Source organism: Odocoileus virginianus, chromosome 31 (genome assembly GCF_023699985.2).
Source record: "Odocoileus virginianus isolate 20LAN1187 ecotype Illinois chromosome 31, Ovbor_1.2, whole genome shotgun sequence".
Classification (NCBI taxonomy): domain Eukaryota; kingdom Metazoa; phylum Chordata; class Mammalia; order Artiodactyla; family Cervidae; genus Odocoileus; species Odocoileus virginianus.
The window spans coordinates 40,168,865-40,191,938 of record NC_069704.1 but is presented as its reverse complement, the minus strand read 5'-3'; the positions used below and the strand labels follow the sequence as shown (position 1 = coordinate 40,191,938).

The following is a 23,074-nucleotide window of genomic DNA, read 5'->3' as shown; positions in this document are numbered from 1 at the left end:
AATACCCTTTCTCTTTTTTTGTGAATGAAAAAAGGAGGTCGCGAGCGGTCCCTGGGACTGCAGCGCTAGGCGTCCTGGTGGCCGCGCCTTCAGAGCGGGCCCAGGCGCGTAGCAGCGGCGGCCTCGGCCTTCTCGCCCACTCCTGCCCGCCGCCTCCGGCCTCCGCAGCCAGAGAGGACCGTTGGCGGCGGCGCGGCCCAGCCGCGGAGGTCTGAGCGGCCGTCCGCTGCCCGGCTCCGGCGCGCCTCCGTGACATTGGGCGCTGGGAGATGCTGATCCGGAAGAGGCAGTGGCCGCAGTGCCGCGCGCGCGGCCGCTCCCGGCCCGCCGTCCGGCCTGGGCTGCTCTGTCAGAGTTTCTGATGTAACGCGACCCGGTCCCGGAGCCTGAGCGGCAGCAGCGCGGCGGCACCGGCATCTTCCTAACTTGCACCCGCGGAGTGACCCCAGCAATTTCACTAAAATGAGCGTGCTTAGCAGGAAGAGATGTGTTCCTTACACTAGAAATCACCCCGTCACATGTAGCGGTGTAAGTAAATGATTAATTTCTATTATGGCCGGGTTGCGAGCAGCCTCTGGAAACGCGCCGCTTCCCCGTTCTGCGTCCACCCGGGGGCCCTATCTGCGCCCGTCCTGATTTCCCTCGGGCGTCCTCTCGTCCCTGGACTTGAGCTTCGGCTGCTGGGGTCTTAGCGGGCGGGGGACTAACCTTTTCTGGGTTTATCTAGGGAAGGCAAAATAACTTGATTGCCATGGCATGCAGTGGCCTTCTCCTTCCCCCATTTAAATAAAAAAATAATAATTTTGTATGTGTGTGCAGAACAGCGTGTCAAGAAAAAAAGGTCCAGAGTAGTGGAAATGTTTCCGTTAAAAACCTTTAATGGAATGTGGGGGTTTGTTTGTTTGTTTTCGCCATTCTGAGTATGTTACTTTCAACCCATTCCCTTGCGGTCTGTGCATCTGAGTTCTGGCAAACTACGGGGAGAAATCCTTACGGTTGTTTGTTGATGTTTGAAGAGGCTTATTCTGTGTTTAGGCTTGCATTTTTATTTAACATGACTATTCAACATCTTTTTGGGCCTTGCTGCCCATCGGATCTGTGGGGGGATTCATCTCTCTGCTCTGCTCCCCCCTACCCCCACCCAGTGTTACAGTGTCAGCGACCCCGGTGGGAGCCTCCTTTAATTGGAAGGCCACCCTCGCTGGTCTTCTCTTCCTCATCCTGTCCATCCTCCTTGATCTTTACCTTCATTTTCAAGATATTCTTCCCTTTTGTATTTTGTAAGATGCGGGATGTGGGATTTGGTTGCTAGGAGACAAAGCAGGCTCCCAGGGAGATTCTGTTGTTTCCTTGACAACCAGACTAGGGCAGCTACAGATGAACAAGCTTCCTATCGGCTGTGGGAGGGAAATGGGGGGCTTTTCTGGGCCCTGCAAAGATTGTGTGTAGGGGTGTGGAGGTGGAACTGTTAGCCTGTAAGGGTTGTAGCTAATTTGAGCACACGCCTTTTGTTCTGACCTGGCCTGCGTGCAAAGAGCTGGGACGTTGGAGGGCAGGAGGCTGTCTTTGGACAAGGGAACAGGGATTGTGGGATGGGGTGTGAAAGGAGCGTCTTGGTGACTCTGGAATCACTGAGGAAGAGGAGTGGTCTGGGGGTCATGACAGCCAGTGCAAGGTGTCAAGGAAACCATAGTGTATGGAAGTTAATCAGGAGGCTCAGAAGGAATGGGGATGAGGCAATTGTGTGGAAAAGTCTAGAGTCACTGAAGGTGAGAGTGCCAGAAGGAAAGGGGAAGTTGAGAAGCTTATTGAGTGGGCTGTGCCATTGTATACCAGCACTGTTACTGTAAAGTAGAAATATTCTAGAGCAAAAATTACATTACTGTTGACAGTGGCATCATATCTCCAGGACAGGATCCTTCTAAAGACAGGCCTGATTAGACTAAGAGTTCTGCTCGCTTAATTGGGCCAGTGTGTATCTTAAAAGAGAGGTATAATTACACATAGAGATATGTAATCTGGCATTATATAATACCACATTACATAAGAAGGCAAATACCTCCTTTTGGCACAGGCTCTCTTGGCACAGATTCATCAAGATTCAAGACTGCTTCTGATGCCCTCATACCCATTTTCCAGAAGGGTAGACCATGGCACAGAGAAGTGAAGTGATTTGCCCTTTCCCAGATCAGACAATGAATGAAGTTTGCCAGTCAGGCAGTTGGGATGGGGGTGGACTGGGTGAGAATGATCAAAATTGGGAGGAAGTCAAAAGACAATTAAAAGAAGGCTGCAGGGGTGCTGGGGAAATGGATGGGGAGGGGCCACTCAGCCAGAGGAACACCCAACAGTTCTGCTGTCTAAACTCCCAGCACAGTGTCGCTCTTCTGCTTGTTGGTTGGCTGTCCCCTGCTTAACCCTAGAGGTGCATAGGGTGCGTGTGAGTGTTTGAATTGTAGACTCATCAATCTGGGACCAGCACTGAACCACTCTGCTGGTGTCCTGACATCCTGCTCACCATCCAGCTGCTCCTGGGTGTGAGAGCCGATGTGTCTCCTCGATTTCTCATCCCCTCTTCTGTCTACACACCTCCATGCCACTAGGACCTCAATTTAAGAAAGAAGCTCTGTTGGCTAGTAGGTTTCTCTTTTTCTCCTACATCTGTGTATATTTGTATTGTGGATTCTATCTGTTTTGTTCCTCAACTAATAAAACAGAAATCACAACCCAGATGACTTCCAGAGCCAACACATCCTTCCTGCTGTCTGCCTTGACATGAGGAACTGTCAAAGTGGGGTTCCTGCTTTTCATCAGGAGAGTGAATTTGGGGGGAGACAAGATGGTGGGCAGAATAATGGTTGCTTGCTGGAGAGGATTAGAAGGGGCGGAGGAAGGAGAAGGAATGAGGCAGACGATTGCGCTGGAGGCTAGGGAGGGACCTGCACAGAGACCCCTGGTTGTTTAGATCCTGTAAAATTCCAGAAAAGAGGCAGTGCGTGTCTCATTGGAAAGTCCTGGCTGTACTTTTTGCTAAGGTGGCTGAGATGCATCCACTCGAGCAAAATCCCAGTTGCCATCGTTGCATATTTCAGGTCTGCATTCCTGCATGCTGGCATCTAGTTACAGCCCTGCAAGAGCCAAGCTCCTCTGTTGCTGCTGGTGGCCTGGCTCTTGGGCTGGATGGCTCAGCAGTGAGAGCTCCTGGGCAGCCTCCAGGGCTCCTCTGGGCTCAGCCTTCCTTGGCCTAGGAAGGAGTCCTTCAAATTGCTGCAACCCCCAGCTGACTTCAGGCACCCAGGGAATGTGAGCAGGGGCAGGTCAGTGACCCTGGTGAAACCAAGCTTGCTAATAACGCCTGCAGTACCCCCACCTTCTCTCTTCAACCCTTCCAGCGGGGAGTGGATGCCAACTGGGAGGCTGTCAGCAAAAACCCCTAAAAGCCCAGGGCCCCCTTCTGGAGATAGATTTTTAAACACTGATGTGACATTTTGACTACAGAAGGGCCTTCAGTTTGTTCGTTTGAGCCATCCCTCTCTGTGGGTGGATGAGCCACTTCCTCTCTACCTAACACAGAAGGAAACTGAGGCAAACATTTGTTCAAAAATTCAGGCCCGAGTTTCTGACTCTCTGCTTTCCCATTACCCGTGCAGCCAATTTAATGAGCATCCTTCCAGGAGTGCTGATGTCTGAGGGCTTCCAGCCTGAGACTCTTCCTCCCCAGGAAGGAGAACTGTGGAAGGGAGTGTATCTCATTTTCCCTGAAACTGGATGTGGGATACCTGGAGGGCAGGCCTGGGTAGGGGATGGGAGGGCTCACTGGCCCATTAGGCATAGGGTGTGTTGTCCCAGATTTCCCAGGTGGCTCAGCGGTAAAGAGTCCACCTGTCACTGCAGGAGACGTGGGTTGGATCCCTGGGTTGGGAAGATCCCCTGCAACCCACCCCAGTATTCTTGCCTGGAGATGGACTACAGTCCACGGGGTCGCAAAGAACCGGACACGACAGAGTGACCGAGTGCGTGCACACACACTTACTGTGGTAGGCCACTGCTTACCCCCACTCCCACCATCTCAGTACTGAGTGAGCCCCCTAGGCAACAGAATGGTCCCAGGAGTGGAGAGGAGAGGCCTGTGGACTGCTCAGGTGCACCTGGAAGCTGCCTCAGCTTGGAGAATCTGGGACAAAAAACTTCAGCATCTCCGTAAGGGGGCTGGGGTTGAAGGATAGCCACAGGCTATCCTGTGGCCAGTAGGGCCGTTGCCCATTCTGACAAGTCCATTAAATCTTAATTTAATTTTTTCATTTAAATTTTTAAGTTTTAAGTTAATTCCATCTTAATTTTCTCAGCGGCCCTGCCCTCAGGCATGCTGGGAAGGAGGGGTGGGGACCTGGCCCTGGCTCCCCACATCTCACTGGTTGTTGTTCTGCTGCTGTTCTGCTGTTCAGCCCTGCGGGCTGGAGGAGGAGAGCAGATGATAAACGAGCTTCCTAGGCAGATACCTCTCTTCCCAGGAGAGTGGGGACCGGCCCCAAGCAGACTCCGCCTCGGGATCTCTCTCTGGCGTTCCCCAACCAGAAGCCCTGCTGCTGGAGGATGGAGGCAACAGGAGGCAGACCAGAGATTCACCCAGTGGAGCCGGGCTTCTCAGCCTGAAGCGGCTCCTGTCTCCTCGGGCCCCTGTGGAGCCTGTGCCCGGAAAGCTACCCACTCCCTTGTCTGCCTCTCTGCTCAGATGCTCAGAGAGGGGGCAGCCCCAGCAGAGAAGAGCTGCTGGCCCTGGCCCTCAGGGGCTGGTGTGCGAAGTTGTCTTGACTGCTTCTCTCCTCTCCCTCAGGTCCCAATTAATGGATTCTGACATGGATTATGAAAGGCCAAACGTAGAGACCATCAAGTGTGTGGTGGTGGGGGACAACGCTGTGGGCAAGACCAGGCTTATCTGTGCCCGGGCCTGCAATGCCACCCTCACCCAGTACCAACTGCTCGCCACCCACGTGCCCACAGTTTGGGCCATTGACCAGTATCGGGTATGCCAGGAGGTAAGGCTGCAAGTCTATGGCCTCGCTCATCTGGGCTTCTTCCCCAGGGATCTCTCCAGAGGGGGCCTATGCTGAGCTCATGGAAGCCCCCTAAAGGTTGAGTAGGGGCAGCTGAAGAGCACAGATCCCGGGGAGGGGCCTGAGGGGAGCCCACCCCAGGGGAGGGCTCCCCAGCCCTTTGTGTTTGTCTGAACTGGAGCCTGGGGCACCTTGTGTAATCATAGCCCCCAGTAATGGGAAGCCCTGGAGCTGGGAAAGGGGTGGTGCTTTGGAGAGATGAGAGCTGCCGGGAGAAAAGAAACTGCTGGTTATGATACCAGAAGACCCAAGGCTGGGAAACATCTGATTGGCAGGTACAGCTGGGAACAAGGATGGGCTCCTTGGGAGACTGCATCACTCCCATGACTGTCTGCCCTCTGGAGTTTCTTCTGTCCTGGCCAGCTCTTTTTAGGGGACTCAGGTGTTCTAGGACACAGAGGGAGACACTAGCTGTCCCTCCAGCCCCCAAGCTGTGGGACCCAGCAGTGAGCTGACCCCACCCCAAGTCAGCATGCAGGGCCCCCAGGAACCATTGCTTTTGCTTCCCTCCCCTCTCCCTGTCCCACCCTGCCCCCTCCCCACCCCCCACCAGGTGCTGGAACGTTCCCGAGATGTGGTAGATGATGTGAGCGTGTCTCTCCGCCTCTGGGACACCTTCGGAGACCACCACAAAGACCGTCGCTTTGCTTATGGGAGGTAGGGAAGGCCCCTGCTGCCTGCAGGGAGCCAAGTGGATGGGGTGTTTCCTGCTTTCCCCGAGGTATAAGGACACTCTGTGAAACTGGGAGGAAGGAGTGGAGAAAACAGCCCTGGGAGACCCTTGACGTGAGGGCAGCCTGGGCTGGGCAGGGAGCTGGCTTTGCAGTCGGGAGGCCTGGTTTCAGTTTTCCCCCATTAACCAGTAACACTGGGACTTTAAGCAGTTAGGAAGGCTGTTCTGAGATGAGTTTTCTCAGATGAGATGGTAAAAGTGATCATGTCTAAATCACAAGAGAGCTGTGGGTCGATCCAAGAGTCTTTGAAAGCTCTCAAGTGCTAACTTGGGGGTACAGAAATAGGAGGTGCTATGATTAAATGTTTTGGGTAAGATCACGTGAGCCAATCTATAAGACAGTTGTGGGACTGCAGTGTAGAGGTGCTGTTGCGTATGTGTTCTCCCTTGTTTCAGCAGCAGGGAACCTATCACTAGCTTTCTCTGCCTATAACCTCAGTCTCTCCCACCCCCAGGTCTGATGTTGTGGTTCTGTGCTTCTCCATTGCCAACCCCAACTCTCTCCACCATGTCAAGACCATGTGGTACCCAGAAATCAAGCACTTCTGCCCCCGAGCACCTGTCATCTTGGTGGGCTGCCAGCTGGACCTGCGTTATGCCGACCTGGATGCTGTCAATAGGGCCAGGAGACCCTTGGCTAGGTAGGGAGTCCTGGTGCCTAGGGAGGGGAAGGTGGCAGATGGGGAAGGGGGAGCGGGGGTGGGGGGAAGTTGTGTCTCTCAACTCCCTGCTCAGCCCTGAGAGAATGCACAGAGCCTCACTTCTCTCCCTCCATTTGAAGCAGACTCACATAGGGGCCAGTAAGAATGTTCATTCTTTCATCCATCCATCCATACATCCATACATTACATACTGAGTGGGCAGTACTGGGCTAAGCATCATGAGGAGAGAAGGAGAGGTAATCTTTGTGTGAAAGGAGCTTGTAATCTTGCTGGGAGATGAACTGGATAGGAGAACATGTTAAAAACCAGCATGCTAATTGCCAGAGAGGTAGTCAGCCTCCTACTACTTTGAGCCAGGAAGATCACCCAGGCCTACCATAGATAATGGAGGGCTGGGATTAGAAGTGAGCCTTGAAAGAATGGTAGGATCTGGCCAAACAGAGGAGTGGAAATGAGCAGGGCAGGAATGGGGCTTAGACCCAGATCCTCAGCAGGGACTCCCCCAGTCAGGTGGAAAACACACAGGATTGGGGGAATGCATCTCCCCACCCCCCACCCCTCCAGCACCAACATGAATTTGGCTTCCCTTCTTGAACGTGCCAGGCCCATCAAGCCCAATGAGATCCTTCCCCCGGAAAAGGGCCGAGAGGTGGCCAAGGAGCTGGGCCTCCCCTACTACGAGACGAGCGTGGTGGCACAGTTCGGTGTCAAGGATGTCTTCGACAACGCCATCCGGGCAGCGCTCATCTCCCGCCGGCACCTGCAGTTCTGGAAGTCCCACCTCCGCAACGTGCAGCGGCCCCTGCTGCAGGCGCCTTTCCTGCCCCCCAAGCCGCCGCCCCCACTCATCGTGGTGCCCGATCCCCCCTCCAGCAGCGAGGAGTGCCCTGCCCACCTCCTGGAGGACCCGCTGTGTGCAGACGTCATCCTTGTGCTTCAGGAGCGGGTGCGCATCTTCGCCCACAAGATCTACCTCTCCACGTCCTCCTCCAAGTTCTACGACCTGTTCCTCATGGACCTGAGTGAGGGGGAGCTGGGGGGACCCTCAGGGTCAGGGGGCCCCCGCTCAGAGGACCACCGGGGTCACCCTGATCAACACCACCATCACCACCACCACCACCACGGCCGGGACTTCTTGCTCCGGGCAGCCAGCTTTGACGTGTGTGAGAGTGTGGAGGAGGGCGGGGGCTCTGGGCCTGTTGGGCTCCGGGCATCCACCAGCGATGGGATCTTACGGGGCAATGGGACAGGGTACCTGCCTGGGCGGGGTCGAGTGCTATCTTCCTGGAGCCGAGCTTTTGTGAGCATCCAGGAAGAGATGACAGAAGACCCACTGACTTACAAATCCCGGCTGATGGTGGTGGTGAAAATGGACAACTCCATCCAGCCAGGACCCTTCCGGGCTGTTCTCAAGTACCTATACACAGGGGAGCTAGATGAGAATGAGCGAGACCTCATGCACATCGCCCACATCGCTGAGCTGCTTGAGGTCTTTGATCTGCGCATGATGGTGGCCAACATCCTCAACAACGAGGCCTTCATGAACCAGGAGATCACCAAGGCCTTCCATGTCCGCCGGACCAACCGGGTTAAGGAGTGCTTGGCCAAAGGCACCTTCTCAGGTATGAAACAGGCTTAGGAGCTGGTGTCCCAGAGGCAAGGGAATTCCCTCCAGAGCCTTCTGCAGAATCTGGGTTGGTCCGGGTAGCATTCTGAGTCATCTCAGCCACCAGTGTCCTGGAGATACCGTGGCTCTGCTCCTGAAACCTAGAGCCCCCAGCCTGAGATTGTGGTCATGTGGTGCTCACAGACTGTGTCTTCAGGAGGAAGCAGTCGTCTGGGAGCAGTGTCGACCCATGGGGTTGGTTGTCCCATATTCTTTCACCCCATCCTCACCTGATGCACCTTCTCTCACCTGACAGATGTGACCTTCATCCTGGATGATGGCACCATCAGCGCCCACAAGCCCCTGTTGATTTCTAGCTGTGACTGGATGGCTGCCATGTTCGGGGGGCCATTTGTGGAGAGTTCCACCAGGGAGGTAAGGCTAGGGTGGAGACGGTTGGGAAGGAGAGAGGTTTGCTCCCTTTCCATCTGAGGCATCTGTCACTTCACAGTACTTCCTTCAGCCTCGACTCTGTACAAACCAAGTGATGGGCCCAAGAGAAGTTTATGAGATGGTTCCTATAGCCAAGGACTTTGCAATATACCAAGATGGGGAATTATGGTCACATCCTAGCTCTATAGTTTAGAAAAAACTTTTTTCTTAAAGCAGTAAGAACAGATTTTTATTTAGAAACTATTGCAATAGGGGAAAAGAGATCTCAGTATAGAACTGGTTTTAATTCTTATTTATTTATTTATTTATTAAAAAAAATTTTTTTTATTTTCTTTTTTTTTTTTAATTTCTTCTGAGAACTGGTTTTAATTCTTAATTGAGCTTGATCAAGTGGAGATTTATAGTCAAGGTGTAGGGTGGGAGTCAGTGGGTAGAAAATTACTAAGAGGAAACATCAGGAGTCAGTGGGAGTTATAGCCAAATCAAGACTTGAGTTCAAGTCTGACCTCCTTTCTACCCTTCTCTGAACTGTGACACTGACTGTCCATCCCTCAGCCTTGTAGTTAACAGTGTCCTCCTTTGTGAATCTACGTAAAGTTCCAAGGGTCCACACCCAGTTTCTCCAGCTGATCTGAGGTTTCCCTTGAGCATAGGGATGAGGTCTTTTATTTCTGCTGAGTACCCTTCTCAGCTCTGGTCTCTTAGTCAGTAATCAGCAAACACTTGAATGAAAAGCTGAGCAAAGAATGTTAGAGCATAGTGTCCTGTAACCCGGAGAAGGGATTTCCTAAGATTTCTGGGTCAGGAAGATCCTTTGGAGGAGGGAAGGGCACCCCTTTCCAGTATTCTTACTAGGAGCCTGGCAGGCTACAGTCCACAGGGTCGCACAGAGTCAGACGTGACTGAAGCGACTTAGCGCACACTGGAAAGGGAGTCCTTCTCGGAGGTGAAGGGGAGAGTTTGAGATTTGAGTTGTCTCTGCTCCCTGAAGCATGAGTGGGTTGAGATGTGCAAAGTGTGAGATGGGAACTCTCCAGAGCCACGGAAGCAGCTGTAAAGTTCCAGCCAATTCCCAGTGCAGCCTGGAGAGGCTGGCAGCTGATGAGAAAGCAGTTTTCGTCTTGGTCCTGCTCTGGAGAGATCCCAGAGGCCCAGAGCTGTAGCTTGGAGCAGCCCAGGGAGACCAGCTGGTGTTCGCTCCGTTCATCCACATCCCACTTGCGCTGCTCCCCGAAGGATAGAGTGGGGCCGGGTGCAGGTGACTGGAAGGACTCCTTCATGCTTCCTCCAAACCAGAAGGATGCTAACGCGAGTCCAGGTCCTTTTAAAAGCAGGTCCAGGGACCGCAGAGGGATGGCGGCCTGTCTACAGGAGACCAACTGTCCAGGCCAGAGCCTTCTGAGTTTTCAGAACTGCTGCGCTCTCCCTAAAGCCGGACCCTGCCGCAGCCCCCTCCATTGCTTCCCACCCACAGGTGGTGTTTCCTTACACAAGCAAGAGCTGCATGCGGGCCGTGCTGGAGTACCTATACACCGGCATGTTCACCCCCAGCCCTGACCTGGACGACATGAAACTCATCATCCTGGCCAACCGCCTCTGCCTGCCGCACTTGGTCGCCCTCACAGGTAGCTAAGCCCAGGGGAGGGACCTCCAGGGAGGAGGAGGAGTCAGGGGACCCCCTGGGAGTCGTGATTTCTTCTCTCACCTGTCTCCTCCTAGGGGACAGGCCGCCAGCACCAAGGGGATACGTTTACATAGCGTGAGATATGTCGGTGCGTATTGGGGTTGCGGTGAGGATGTGGATGTAAAGAAATGTCTGAGAGGGATGCTCGGTGGGTTCACCTTATAGGTCTCTCTAGAGGTTATTGCGGCGCAGTAAGTGGGCAGCCAGGGCTCGAGGTTCTCAGCTTGGCCACACTCAGGCAAGCTTAAGAAATCAAAAAGAACAGAACACCATTCCTCATTCCTACCCTTTCATCTCCTCCTTCTTCCTTTCCTTTTTCTTCCCCTTTCTCATTTCCTTCTCTTCCACCTTCACTTTCTCTTTCTTCTTCTAGAAACACAGTAAACATTGACCTAATTGTTGGTCAGTCCTAATTCTTTGATTCCTGGAAGATCCTGCGAGCTAGAGCTCAGGTTTCAGGATGTACCAACCCCAGAGGCTTGGGTGGAGCAGGGACTGGGACAGGAGGGAGACCAAGGAGCAGCACTTGGGGTCCCAGGGCAGGAGGAGAGATGGTGCAGTCCAGATGAGAAGTCGTCTGGAGCCCGTGGTGCCCGCCAACAGGTGGCGCTCCTGAGCTGGAGTCAGCATGTGCGTTCCATTGATGTTGGCGTTGGTACCTGTACTGGCATTGATGTCCAGGTAAATGTCCTTGTGTGGCTCGGCGGCAGAGAGCAAAACCTCAGATACTGAGCTGAGGTTCAGGGAAGGACCTGGTGTTAGAGCTGCTGTGGCCCTCGGCAGATGATCAAGATTGGGACTTGGCTGTGAGGGAAGCAGTGATCCTATGATGAGAAATGAGTTGAAAGGTGGGGCTTGGTCCCTGAAAGAAGGCGGAAATGATTGACCAGAATCACATGTTAAGAGCTGAGCCTGCACAGGCAGGCCAGGGGACAGTGAGGGCTTTAGGGCCGGGAGTAAGAGGCTTCTAAAGATTTCCACTGCAGAATTCCCTGGTGTTAAAGTGGTTAAGGCTGCACGTCCACTGCAGGGGGCATGGGTTCGATTCCTGGTCAGGGAACTAAGATCCCACGTGCTGAGCAGTGCGACCAATAAATAAATAAAAAATAAATAAGATCACAGCTGCAACAATTTGAAAAAGTGGTGCAGCATTCCCAGAACACAGACAACAGTCCAAACTCTTAGACTAAATAACTTTTGAAAGACTTGCTACAAAGAAATGGCCCAAGTGAAGAAAAAATGTATTTAGGTGTTTCTTTAAGTTTGTTTCATCATAGCAAGCAATCAGAAACAAGTCAAACAGGCACACTGGTTAAGCACACATGGGTGGATTTTGCAAGGTAGCCATTAAAAATGTTACCTCTCACTGCTGCATGGGAAGGCTTATAGAGAATAATATTGAAGGACCTTTCCTGTGAAATGCTTCATACTCGCTAAAAAACACATTTAAAAAATATGTTTCTATGTACCTTGTCAAGGAACAGTGGAAAATGCCAAGTGTGGTATAATAAGTGACATGTTTTGTGATATAAGCTTACTATGAAGTTATTAATTTAAGCTTAATTTTTAAAATGTTAAATATCACACAAAAACATGTAATAGGTATTCATCTTAATAAATTATTACAAACCAAAGTGGCTCTTGCTTGCCACACCAGAGCCCCCAGTCTGTCCCTCTCAACCATAGGCCCTCCCCACCCCAAAAGTAACCATTCTGCCTATTGCTCTAAGATATTATTTATGATCTCTCTTCCTTACTATTCTTCATAGTTTTATCATCCAAGTGTACATCCTGAAACACTATAGCATGATTTTATTTTTTATATATCTTTTAAGGTTTTTTTAATCTGTAAGTACCTTGTCTGTTTAAAAAAAAAACAACACACTTTTGATTTGTTGGAAAAACCCTCTGATCTAGCTAACCGATATTTTTTTCACTGATTGCCTTTCTGTAGTACACCATGTTTCCTTCCTATCAACTGGCCTTCAGGTCTAGTGGCTAGATTAGATCTAGTCTTCTTTTGGTGAGACTACATTTTATAGGTTGTTTCTGCTTTTCATCAAGAAGCATAGATCATCTGTTTTTCTCTCTTTTTGTGGTGTTAGCAGTCATTGAGTTTTATTGCCTGGATCCATTCATTTATTAAGTGTTGTGAAATGGTAGTATTCCAGTTCGGTCTTTTTTGTTTTTTTAATCTGTTGGAATACTTTCAAAAGGAGAGAAACTTTCCCTCATCTATGATTTGTTTTCCCAGTAGAATAGTTCATGTAGGAAAGGCAGGTGAATATGTATTTTAATTTACCAGTTGTTTTTCTTTTCTCTTATATTTATGTACTTATTTGGCTGCAATGGAGTCTTAGTGGTGGCATGAAGGATCTTTAGTTGCGGCATGTGGGATCTAGCTCCCTTACCAGGAGTTGAACCTGGGTCCCCTGCATTGGGACTACAGAGTTTTAGCCACTGGACCACCAGGGAAGTCCCAGTTTACCAGTTCTCAAGATACACATTTGTTTCCTATCATCCTTGGAGAGTGACCAGTTGGTTTTTTGTTATAAATATTACATGTGATTTCATAATCACATGAAATCACATGTTCTTGGACTTGAACATACCCTTGGTTTTTAGTTCAGTTCATTTGGTCAGTCGTGTCTGACTCTTTGTGATCGCATGGACTGCAGCATGCCAGGCATCCCTGTCCATCACCAACTCCTGGAGCCTACTCAAACTCATGTCCATTGAGTTGGTGATGCCATCCAACCATCTCATCCTCTGTTGTCCCCTTCTCCTCCCACCTTCAATCTTTCCCAGCATCAGGATCTTTTCAAAGGAGTTGATTCTTCACATCAAGTGGCCAAAGTATTGGAATCTCAGCTTCAGCATCCATCTTTCCAATGAATATTCAGGACTTATTTCCTTTAGGATGGACTGGTTTGATCTCCTTGCAGTCCAAGGGACTCTCGAGAGTCTTTTCCAACACCACAGTTCAAAAGCATCAATTCTTTGGCATTCAGCCTTCTTTATAGTCCAACTCTCACATCCATACACAACTACTGGAAAAACCATAGCTTTGACTAGATGGACCTTTGTTGGTAAAGTAATGTCTCTGCTTTTTAATATGCTGTCTAGTTTGGTCATAGCTTTTCTTCCAAGGAGCAAGAATCTTAATTTCATGGCTTCAGTCACCATCTGCAGTGATTTTGGAGCCCCCCAAATAAAGTCTCTCAGTATTTCCATTGTTTCCCCATCTATTTGCCATGAAGTGATGGGACCGGATGCCATGATCTTAGTTTTCTGAATGTTGAGTTTTAAGCCAACTTTTCCCCTCTCCTCTTTCACTTTCATTAAGACATTCTTTAGTTCTTCACTTTCTGCCAGAAGGGTGGTATCCTCTGCATATCTGAGGTTATTGATGTTTCTCCTGGCAATCTTGATTCCAGCTATCGGTTTTAAATAATTGTAATTAACTTGATGGAAACTCAGATACTCCACTGTTCCTTTAGCCTGTAGAAGTCTCTTCAAGTTGGCTGCAGAGTCTCTAGAGGAGCTTTCTGATGGTCTGGAATGACAAGATGTTCCAGGTTCATCTTGTACATTTCCTGCCCCATACCTGGAATCAGCCATTTCTCTAAGAAGTCTTGGCTTCCTGTAGTTGGAAATGGGATTTCAAGGCTACAATATTTGCATTAGCACTGCTTTTGCTATTGGGATGGCTGTTGTTTCTAGGTCTTTTTCCATGGACTGAGCTGAGATATATTACTTTTAAAGATAAAATGCTTTATCAGTTTATACTGATACAGTTAAAATTCAGAACTAAAAGTGTTTACTTCTTCCCTAGAAATGTCTTAACATGAAATGCAAGGTTATTACACAATTTGTTACAAAATTTAAATTAATATGAACAACTTGATTTAATCCTTAGCTCTGATTCATAGTTCTCAGCAAATTTGAGATTTACTATCCTCTCCCATCAGTATCAATGGCTGATTCTCGGGGTGGGGGCTTTCACCCAACCGGTATAAGTTCTTGCTGCAACATAAGTAGCTTAAAAAACCTTCATAGGTTATTCTAGTCTCCTCCTTCACTTCCCGCCTCCACTCCAGTGGGAAAGTCTTGCTCTAACCCTGGTTTCCTTACTGGTGGGAGGAGACTTAAATCTCCTGTGGCCTTTCCTAGTCTATTGGGACCCCTCTTTGCCCTGCTGTGGGCCCCTGCTGGGGTGGGGGGGATAAACAAGGGCCTGTCCACTCCCGTGGTTCTTCAGCCCATGCCTGGCTATGTGTGTCACAGAGCAGTACACGGTGACTGGGCTGATGGAAGCCACTCAGATGATGGTGGACATCGATGGGGACGTCCTCGTGTTCCTGGAACTGGCTCAGGTAGGATGACAGGGAAGGAATCTCTCCAACATTCTCAACTCTGGGCTCTGTCTGCCTGTTGGCAGCAAATGGCGAGGGTTCGGGAGGTGGTGGGTAGGAAGGGAACCCATTGACAGACTTGGTTCCCCCAGCGGGCAGACCCATCTTATCCTCCAGGCCAGAGGATTCACCTCGATATGCCAAGAGGAGAGGCTGGCTGTGGCAGGAAGGGACGGAGACTTCAGGCAACCATTGGGCAGGGGAGGGAAACCCAGAGTCCTGTATAGATGCGGTTGCTGCCTGCTGAGGTCATTTACGGCACATTGGGCACTCTCCATCTAAGATGAACTTCCCACCTCCATTTTCCCAAGTGATAGTGTTAGTTGCTCAGTCATGTCTGGCTCTCTGCAACCCCATGTACTATAGCCTGCCAGGCTCTTCTGTCTATGGGATTCTCCAGGCAAGAATACTGAAGTGGGTTGCCATTTCCTCCTCAAAGGAATCCTGCTGACCCAGGAATTGAACCCAGGTGCCCTGCATTGGCGGGCAGATTCTTTACTGTCTGAGCCACCCAAAGCAGGCAAGCAAAATCTCCCCTACCAGCTCACAGGGTGCCACGAATTCTAAAGATTAGTTTACGAAGTTAAAATATGGCAGACACGCCTGGGAGGTCAGCTCTCTAAGCCTGGCTGTCAGCACCTTAGTGCAGGCTGCTTTGGTCCAGCATGGAGGACGAGGGGTCAGATCTGAGGAGGGCAGACCCAGGAAGAGGCTACCGCATAGGACTGTGGGTTTCTGGGGCTGCTGGGGGCAGGTCACGGGTGAGGTGGTGGTGGTGATGGTGCCAAGGAGCAAATCCATGTCATTCCATCATGGTTTTGTGTGGCCTTGCCTCTTGAGGTGGGTTCTTTGTGACTCAGGGCCTTTGCCCACCTGCACCAAAGCTCTGACTCTGAAGGCAAAAGTAGACATCTGTGTGCAGACCTTGGCCCAGGGGTCCCAGCACAGACATGCTCCTGTCTGTTCCCAGTTCCACTGTGCGTACCAGTTGGCTGACTGGTGTCTTCACCACATCTGCACCAACTACAACAATGTGTGTCGCAAGTTCCCCCGAGACATGAAGGCCATGTCCCCAGGTGAGCATCCCCGGTGGCATTTGTCGCCTCCCTCTCCTTGGGTCCAAACCTCTGACCTGACCCCAAGGTGCCCAGAGGCTGCCAAAGACCCCTGTGGGTGGGGAGTAGCCTGCAAACATGCACCCAGCCCAGCGGAGGGGGTCCTGGAAAAAGCTTTGGTGTGGAGGGCGGCCCCCCCTGCCCCGGCCCGCCAGAGACCTTGGGCAATTCATTCTGCCCCTCTGAGATTCTGCTTTTCACAGGTACAGTCAGACTGGAGGTGGTATTTTTTAGATGTTTGTGGACCAAACTCCACAATAAGAAATACATTTTTGTTTGTTTGTTAATTTTTACAATGTTGGTTGGTTTCTGCCAAACAACAATGCAAATCAGCCATAATTATACATCCCTCCCTCTTGAGCCTCCCTCTCATCCCCACACCCCACCCCTCTAGGTTATCAAGAATTACATTTTATCTTGTGACCTAGTACACGTATTGAAAAATACATCAGTTGTCTTTAATACTATTCATGACTCATGACATTAATTTCATAACCTAGGAATGGGCACAAGTCATAGCTTGGACAACACAGATCTGGGTATCCTCTGGTGTCCCTGCAGCTTGGTCCCTGCTTAATTGATGTCTCAGGTCCTGGGGCCTGACAGGAATCCAGGGATCCAGGATTCATGGGATCCAGGGAGAGGTGTGGCTGGCCTCCCCCAGTTCCTGCCACTCCGTCTTGAGGTCTTCACTGGGCACTGTCTGCTTTGCTGTGACCCTTCTCCCCACTAGTGTTCTACCAGTTCTCCCACTCCTGCTCTCTCCTCGTCACCCTCTGGCATCTTCTTTCTAAAGCACAGCTCTTATTGCATCACTTCCCAACGTCCATGGAGCCCCCACGCCTTCTAGAATAAGTCCAAATCCCTCAGCCTAGCCTTCCCTCCCATCTGACCTCCTGCGTACCCCCACCCCCTGTAACCTCCCCTCTCAGAGCCTCAGCTCTGCCAGCTGCATCTGCTGTCACCCCAGCCAGGCCAAGCATCTTCTTGCCCACAGCTCTTCTCGCCATTTCTCCCTCATCCCTTGCCTCAGCCTGCTTTATTCTCTGAGCCTTGATAGGATCTTCCCTCTGCCTTTGAAGAAAAATGCAAGTGGAAATGCCTTTCCCCAGTGTGGACTGTTGGCTCCACTCCCTGGGCAACTGACTCTCTTTGGGGGCTCAGTGAAGGCAGGGCTTCCGCTTGTGGTCCTAGGAGGACCAGAGGCATATCCTATGGCAGCGGGGCAGGGGTGGGAGTCCCTCTGCCCCTCCTCTTGCGTCTTTCTCACCCAGCCCTACTGCCGTTCTGCCCCAGAAAACCAGCAGTATTTCGAGAAACACCGGTGGCCACCCGTATGGTACCTGAAGGAGGAAGACCACTACCAGCGGGCCCGGAAGGAGCGCGAGAAGGAGGACTATCTGCACCTGAAGCGGCAGCCCAAGCGGCGCTGGCTGTTCTGGAATAGTCCGTCCTCGGCGTCCTCTTCGGCCGCCTCCTCGGCGTCCCCATCCTCCTCCTCGGCTGTGGTCTGAGATGCTGCCGCCCTCTTCTGGCCCTGCTGCTGCTGTCCCCACGTGTCTCTGCCCCTCTGCTCCTCCGCATCGCCCCCTCCACCTCCCAGGGACAGAGGACTCGCATAACCAGGACCCTGTGGGTGGAGCTGCTCCCACCAGCCAACATAGCTCAGCACAGAGAGGAGGGAGCCTGGCCTCGTGGACCAGAGCAGTGGCCCTGTACGGAGGTCCTGATTCCATGGCCGCCCTGGGACAACTCCTGGGAGGCGGGCATTGGGGAGAGAGCTGAGGACCGTGGCATCTTGTCTGTGGGTCAGAGGACCCGAGCATCAAAGGGGAAACTCTCCTGCTGGGAAGCTGTGTGTCCTGGTCTGCGCAGGCAGCCCCCTCCCAGGGAGCAGCAGTGGGCAGGCAGGGTCCTACCTCTGTTGGCCCCACGTCTCCATCAATGGACTTAAAGGGTTGCAGAGGCTTTGTGGGCCTTTCCACGTGGAGCCTACTCAAATCCTCACTGGAGAAGTCAGGGTAGAAATTAAGCCTTCAGAGCCCAACTCCAGGCTTCCACCCCTGTGGTGCAGCTGCCAGAAGCCGCAAGTGGAAGGCTTGCCCTCTGCCGGCATTGCTTCCGGGGCTGTGGGCATCCAGGCCTGAGAAGGTGGCAGAGGTTGTTCAGAGCTGCAGCCCTGGAAGCAGCGCTTCTTGGTGCAATGAGAAACTTCTCTTTCCCCCCATCCTTTACCGCTCAGGTTTGGAGATGGAAATCCAAGGAAACGCTGGAACAGGGGGAGAGAAAGTAGAGGGTGATGGGACCTGAGTACAGCAATCCCATGCTCCTTTGGGCTCCTCCCCCCCGCTGCTGGCCAGCACAGCTTCTTATGGGGAGAGGGTAAATTTTGCAAAAAAGTGCATACAATAATGAACAAAATCACCACCGACAAAAACATTGTGGCCTCTGTCCCCTCAAAGGAAGAAAAGCAGAAAAAGACCCTGGATGGCTCTCATTTTTATAAAGCCAAGCAGGGGTCCCCATGTGGACGAGGCATTGGTCGAGGTGGTAGAATTGACTCCGATGCTTTTCAGGAAAGCAGTGTCACCGGCTGTGACCGAGGACGTCCTAGCCCCGCTGACTGACTCTGGAGGGCACGGTGCACACCTTCAGCATGCTGGGGATGAGGTTGCAGGGGTGGGGAGGGTGGGCTCGGGAATCACCATGGTGTTGGACCCATCACGAGAATCAGACTGTTCTCAAATTCAGCAAGTAACTCCATAGGATATGACCGTGTTGAAGGGGTGGGATGTGGTAGGAGTCAAAGGTCAGGGAAAAGGGCACTGACATGGAGAATAGGAGTCCTTGTAAAGAAGGATTGTAATGAAGCATGTGACCTTACTCAGTGCTGGTTGGTGATAACAGGGAAGAATGGGGGAATTGAACAGGAGCAAAACCAAGGTGAGTCCAGAGAAGAGGAGGGAGGAGACTGGAGGATGGTGGAGGATTAAGACAGTATCTTGCAGCCCCATGGGGGAAAGCTGGGCCACAACTGACCCTCTTCCCCTTTTCTAATTCTGATTTATATCTCACTCCACACACCCTTGTTAGATTCAGAACACAGAGTCCCTCTGATGAAGGTGGAGCCAGAGAGACTGAGCTCCTGTCCTCAGCACTCAGGAGTCATCTTATCTAAGAAAGATGCTTTAGGGAGAGGAACTGGGTTTTGGTCCCAGGGCCCGGTGTAGGGGGCTCCACCCCCAATAATCTGGCATAGAGCAACCCCCCCACCCCAAATGGAACCTCTGCATCAATTTTGTGGTGCCAAGACCTAGAGATTTGAGGTCAAGGCCTTGTCAAGAGAAGGAGCAGGAGGTGGCAGGTCAAGTGCGTCTTGAGTGGCTGTGACCCATGGTGTCCGAGCCCTAGACTTCAAGGCCATGGCTGCCTCCCCTCCAAGTCCTCCAGGTGGCAGGCTTGGAAACAAGACATGTGCTGCCCTCTACTGGCTGATCAGCTCACTTCTGCTGCGTTCAGGGTGAGGCTGAGATGAAGGGGACAGAAGGGGAGCCTCCGAGGAGGGGTGTGCTGCTCTGCACCGGCACCTTCACTCTGGGAAGGGTGTAGGAGGCCATGGGGGCCTCCCAAGAACTCCAGGGGGATGGGAGAGCCAGGACCTGAAGTCCAACGGCAGGGGAACTAGGTCTCCATGAAGTTGCAGGCCTGAGTCATCTAGCCCACTGATGAGGATGCAGAAGGGCCAGCAGGGACCGAAAGGGAAGGTGGCTCAGGAGTGGTGGGAGGCTCACCAGTGAGAGGCCACAGAGGGATCCCAGCAAGCAGGGTCTCACCACCCCTTCCCAACTGCTCTGTCAGAGCCAGCCCGTACCTCCAGGGAGCCCAGCAAGCCCAGGTGGGATAAAGAGATACCAGCTGGGGAGGCTGTGGGGGACCTGGGCCAGCCCAGTCAGGGGAAGGGCAGGGAGGAGAGGGATAGAGGAGGGGCTGAATTTCAGTCCCCCAGGAACCTGGTGCCCAGAAGTCTAGAGAGTCAGAGCAGGAGACACACCCATGCAGGATGAGCCTGAGGCATAAAGGACAGAAGGAAGGAGTGGGTCACACAGCAAGAACACACACTCCTGCACCCGTGTCACTCAGAACTACTCTAGAGGAGAACGGGAGGATGGGGGAGAAAAAACACACACGCCTCTTTTTATATAAAATTGCGTATTTAATTTGGTCATGAATTCATAAACACACGAGTATTTTGTACCTAATGGCCTTTCTTGTACTGTTTGATATTTCCAACAAACTCTTCTAAGATGAGAACTTCCAATGGAGAGAAGAATGAAAAGATAAACAACCACTAGTGAAACAATTAAGTGCCTATCATGGGTCAGGTGCTCTTTGGATTGGATATAAAACAAGGCAACTTCATGCTCTCATCAAGCTTACCTTAAATAAACGTGACGAATACTGACAAGGCTAATAAACTTTAGGGGCACTAAGGAAGTCCTCTGAGAAAGGGATAAGTGACCTGACACTTGATTGACAAGAATTCATTTCTGTCTTCCTCTGAAGATGAAGGCAGAGTGTCCTCCACAAAAGGAACAGCAAAAGCAAGAAACCCGTGACTTCTGGGGAACGGAGGGGCAGCAGGGCAGGACCTCTGAAAGGGGAGAGGAAAGGGCTATTGCACCAAGGCCACTGAGGTAGGACCCCTATCAAACTCCACTGGAACACCATACCCTGAATGTCCCTAAATAGTTCTAGTTTGGGTCCAGCCATGCCAGGTTTGGGCACACAAAGTTTTGAGATGGAGAAGATAAACTGAGGAGTGCTATTTTCATAACATCATCCTGCCATGACTGGAATACTATAGAGATAGGTATGGTGGAAGGAGGGCTGAAGTGCTTACGAGGTATTTTTAAAAGTAAGAGGAAGTGATCTGCCCTCCCTGGACTGAGGGTGCTGCAGTGCATCTTCCACACCAAGAGTGGTCAAGCAAGAAAACCTCCCGCTAAGAACTGGGAAGGGCAAATGGAGGAGGGGCCAGAGAAGGGGAGGAGACACCAGGAGAGGCCCCCTTGCATGTCTTTATTCTGAAAGCAAGATCACAATACAGAGACTGGGCAAGATGGCAGAGCAGAAAGACCCTGAGCTTGGGTCTTCTCATGGGCAGCCCAAATTACAACTATTTGCAGAACAAGCACTAATAAAAAAGACAGGAACCTACCAGCATACAGTTGTATGTCTATAACTAAAGACATAAAGCAGGAACCGCACTGAGATGGCTGGAGTGGGCAGACAAACTATCAAAGTACCATACTCCTGGGTGGACAACCCACAAAGTAGAGAATTCTATTGCAGGGTTTTTCCACAGGAGAGTTCTGAGCCCCAGTTGGGCTCTCTAGCCCAGGCATCCTGCATCAGCAAGATGAACCCCCAGAGCATTTGGCTTTGAAGGCAAGCAGGGTCCTAATTTTGCGTGTCCCACAGGACCAGAGGAAAGAGACTTCAGTCTTAAACAGCACACACATGCACTGGACCTAGGGCAAAAGTGGTCACGTGATGGAAACCTGGGTTAGCGCTACCTGCTGGTCTTAAAGAGTGTCCCAGAGAGGCAATGGGTGGGTGCGGCTCAGGCTGTGAGTATAGACACTGGTAACAGCTATACTTTTCACACTGTCCATGGGATTCTCATGGCAAAGAATACCATTTCCTTTTCCAGTGAATCATGTTTTGTCAGAACTCTTCACCATGACCCACCCATCTTGGGTGGCACTGCACAGTATAGCTTGTAGCTTCATTGAATTACGGAAGCCCCTTTGCCCGCGACAAGACTGCGATCCATAACGGGGATTGACAGAGGAGGCTGGCAGGCTAGTCTATGGGGTCACAAAGAGTTGGATACAACTTAGCGACTGAACAAGAACAGTCATACTTGGAAGCTGCTTCTATTGGTGGACATGGGTGCTGATAGGCACTATTGTGTGATCTTCCCTGTAGCTCATTAGCCCCAATAGCTAAAGAGTTGGGTGGGGTTGATCAGCCCCACCCAACAGCCTGTAGGCACCAGTGCTGGGATGTTGTTATTGTTGTTCAGTCACTAAGTCACGTCTAACGCTTTGCAGCTTGCAAATGGACTGCAGCATGCCAGGCTTCCCTGTCCTTCACTATCTCCCAGAATTTGTTCAAACTCATGTCCATTGAGTCAGTGATGCCATCCAACCCATTTCACTCTCTGTTGCCCCCTTCTCCTCCTGCAGTCAATCTTTCCTAGCATCAGGGTCTTTTCCAATAAGTCAGCTCTTTGCATCAGGTCGCCAAAGTACTGGAGCTTCAGCTTCAGCATCAGTCTTTCCAATGAATATTCAGGGTTGATTTCCTTTAGGATTGACTGGTTTGATCTCCTTGCTGTCCAATGGACTCTCAAGAGTCTTCTCCAGCACCACAGTTCAAAAGCATCAATTCTCAGCCTTCTTTTTGGTCCAACTCCCACATCTGTTCATGATTACTAGAAAAATTATAGCTTTGACTATACAGACCTTTGTCGGAAAGTAATGTCTCTTCTATTTAACACACTGTCTAGGTTTGTCACAGCTTTTCTTCCAAAAAGCAAGTGTCTTTTAATTTCATGATTGCAATCACTGTCCACAGTGCTGGGATGCTTCAGGCCAAACAACTAACAGCCCCACCCATCAGCAGACAGCTGAGTAAAAACTTCCTGAACCCACTGCCACCTCTAGGCATGCCTCTAGACATGGCACTGCCCACCAGTGGGCCAAGACCCAGTTCCACCCACCAGTGGGCAGGCAAGGGCCCTGACCTCCAGGAAAACTTCACTAGCCTCTGGACAGCCTCACCCACCAGGGGGCAGAATGCAAGATAACCACAGTCCTGCAGACTGGACGCAACCTGTACATAGCAGGTGACACCCTGTCCTAGGACCAACTGGGCCCCAACCCTGCCTATTAGCAGGCCAATACAAGCTTCAGGACACGCCAGACTCGATCCCCAACTGTGTCAGGAACTACCCCCCTACCCTACCCTGCACCAGTGATCTGACACCAATTCGGAATACCTGGGCCCTGCGGCCAGACTCCAGGGCATGGCTCTGCCTGCTGGTCATCTGGCACTAACTCCAGGACCTGGCTTCACCCCCCAGTGGGTGGGCAACAGCCTTGGAGTTCTCTGGACCCTGGCCATGCCCACCAGTGAGCCAGCACTAGCTCCGGGTCCCCTGGGGTTCCGCAGCCAGCTTCCTGTGACCAGGTCCCACTAGTGAAGAGCTGGCAGTCTCCACACAG

The 23,074-nt window shown here is 51.5% G+C and overlaps 1 protein-coding gene across 2 annotated transcripts; it reads left to right on the top strand.

Annotated features, from left to right (window-relative positions):
* On the top strand, positions 1-20,041 carry RHOBTB2 (Rho related BTB domain containing 2). Of its 2 annotated transcripts, XM_020895244.2 has the most exons (10): positions 1-528; positions 4,835-5,036; positions 5,668-5,771; positions 6,303-6,488; positions 7,113-8,131; positions 8,432-8,550; positions 10,043-10,193; positions 14,540-14,628; positions 15,638-15,743; positions 17,079-20,041. In XM_020895244.2, the coding sequence occupies exons 2-10, from the start codon at positions 4,845-4,847 to the stop codon at positions 17,294-17,296; spliced, it is 2,184 nt and encodes a 727-aa protein (XP_020750903.1). In that variant the 5' UTR covers positions 1-528; positions 4,835-4,844; the 3' UTR covers positions 17,297-20,041. The 2 variants fall into 2 exon arrangements, with proteins under 2 accessions (XP_020750903.1, XP_070315754.1); XM_070459653.1 differs by lacking the exons at positions 15,638-15,743; positions 17,079-20,041 and adding an exon at positions 10,288-10,340 and having other exon boundaries at positions 14,540-14,606.
* The last annotated feature ends 3,033 nt before the right edge of the window (positions 20,042-23,074 follow it).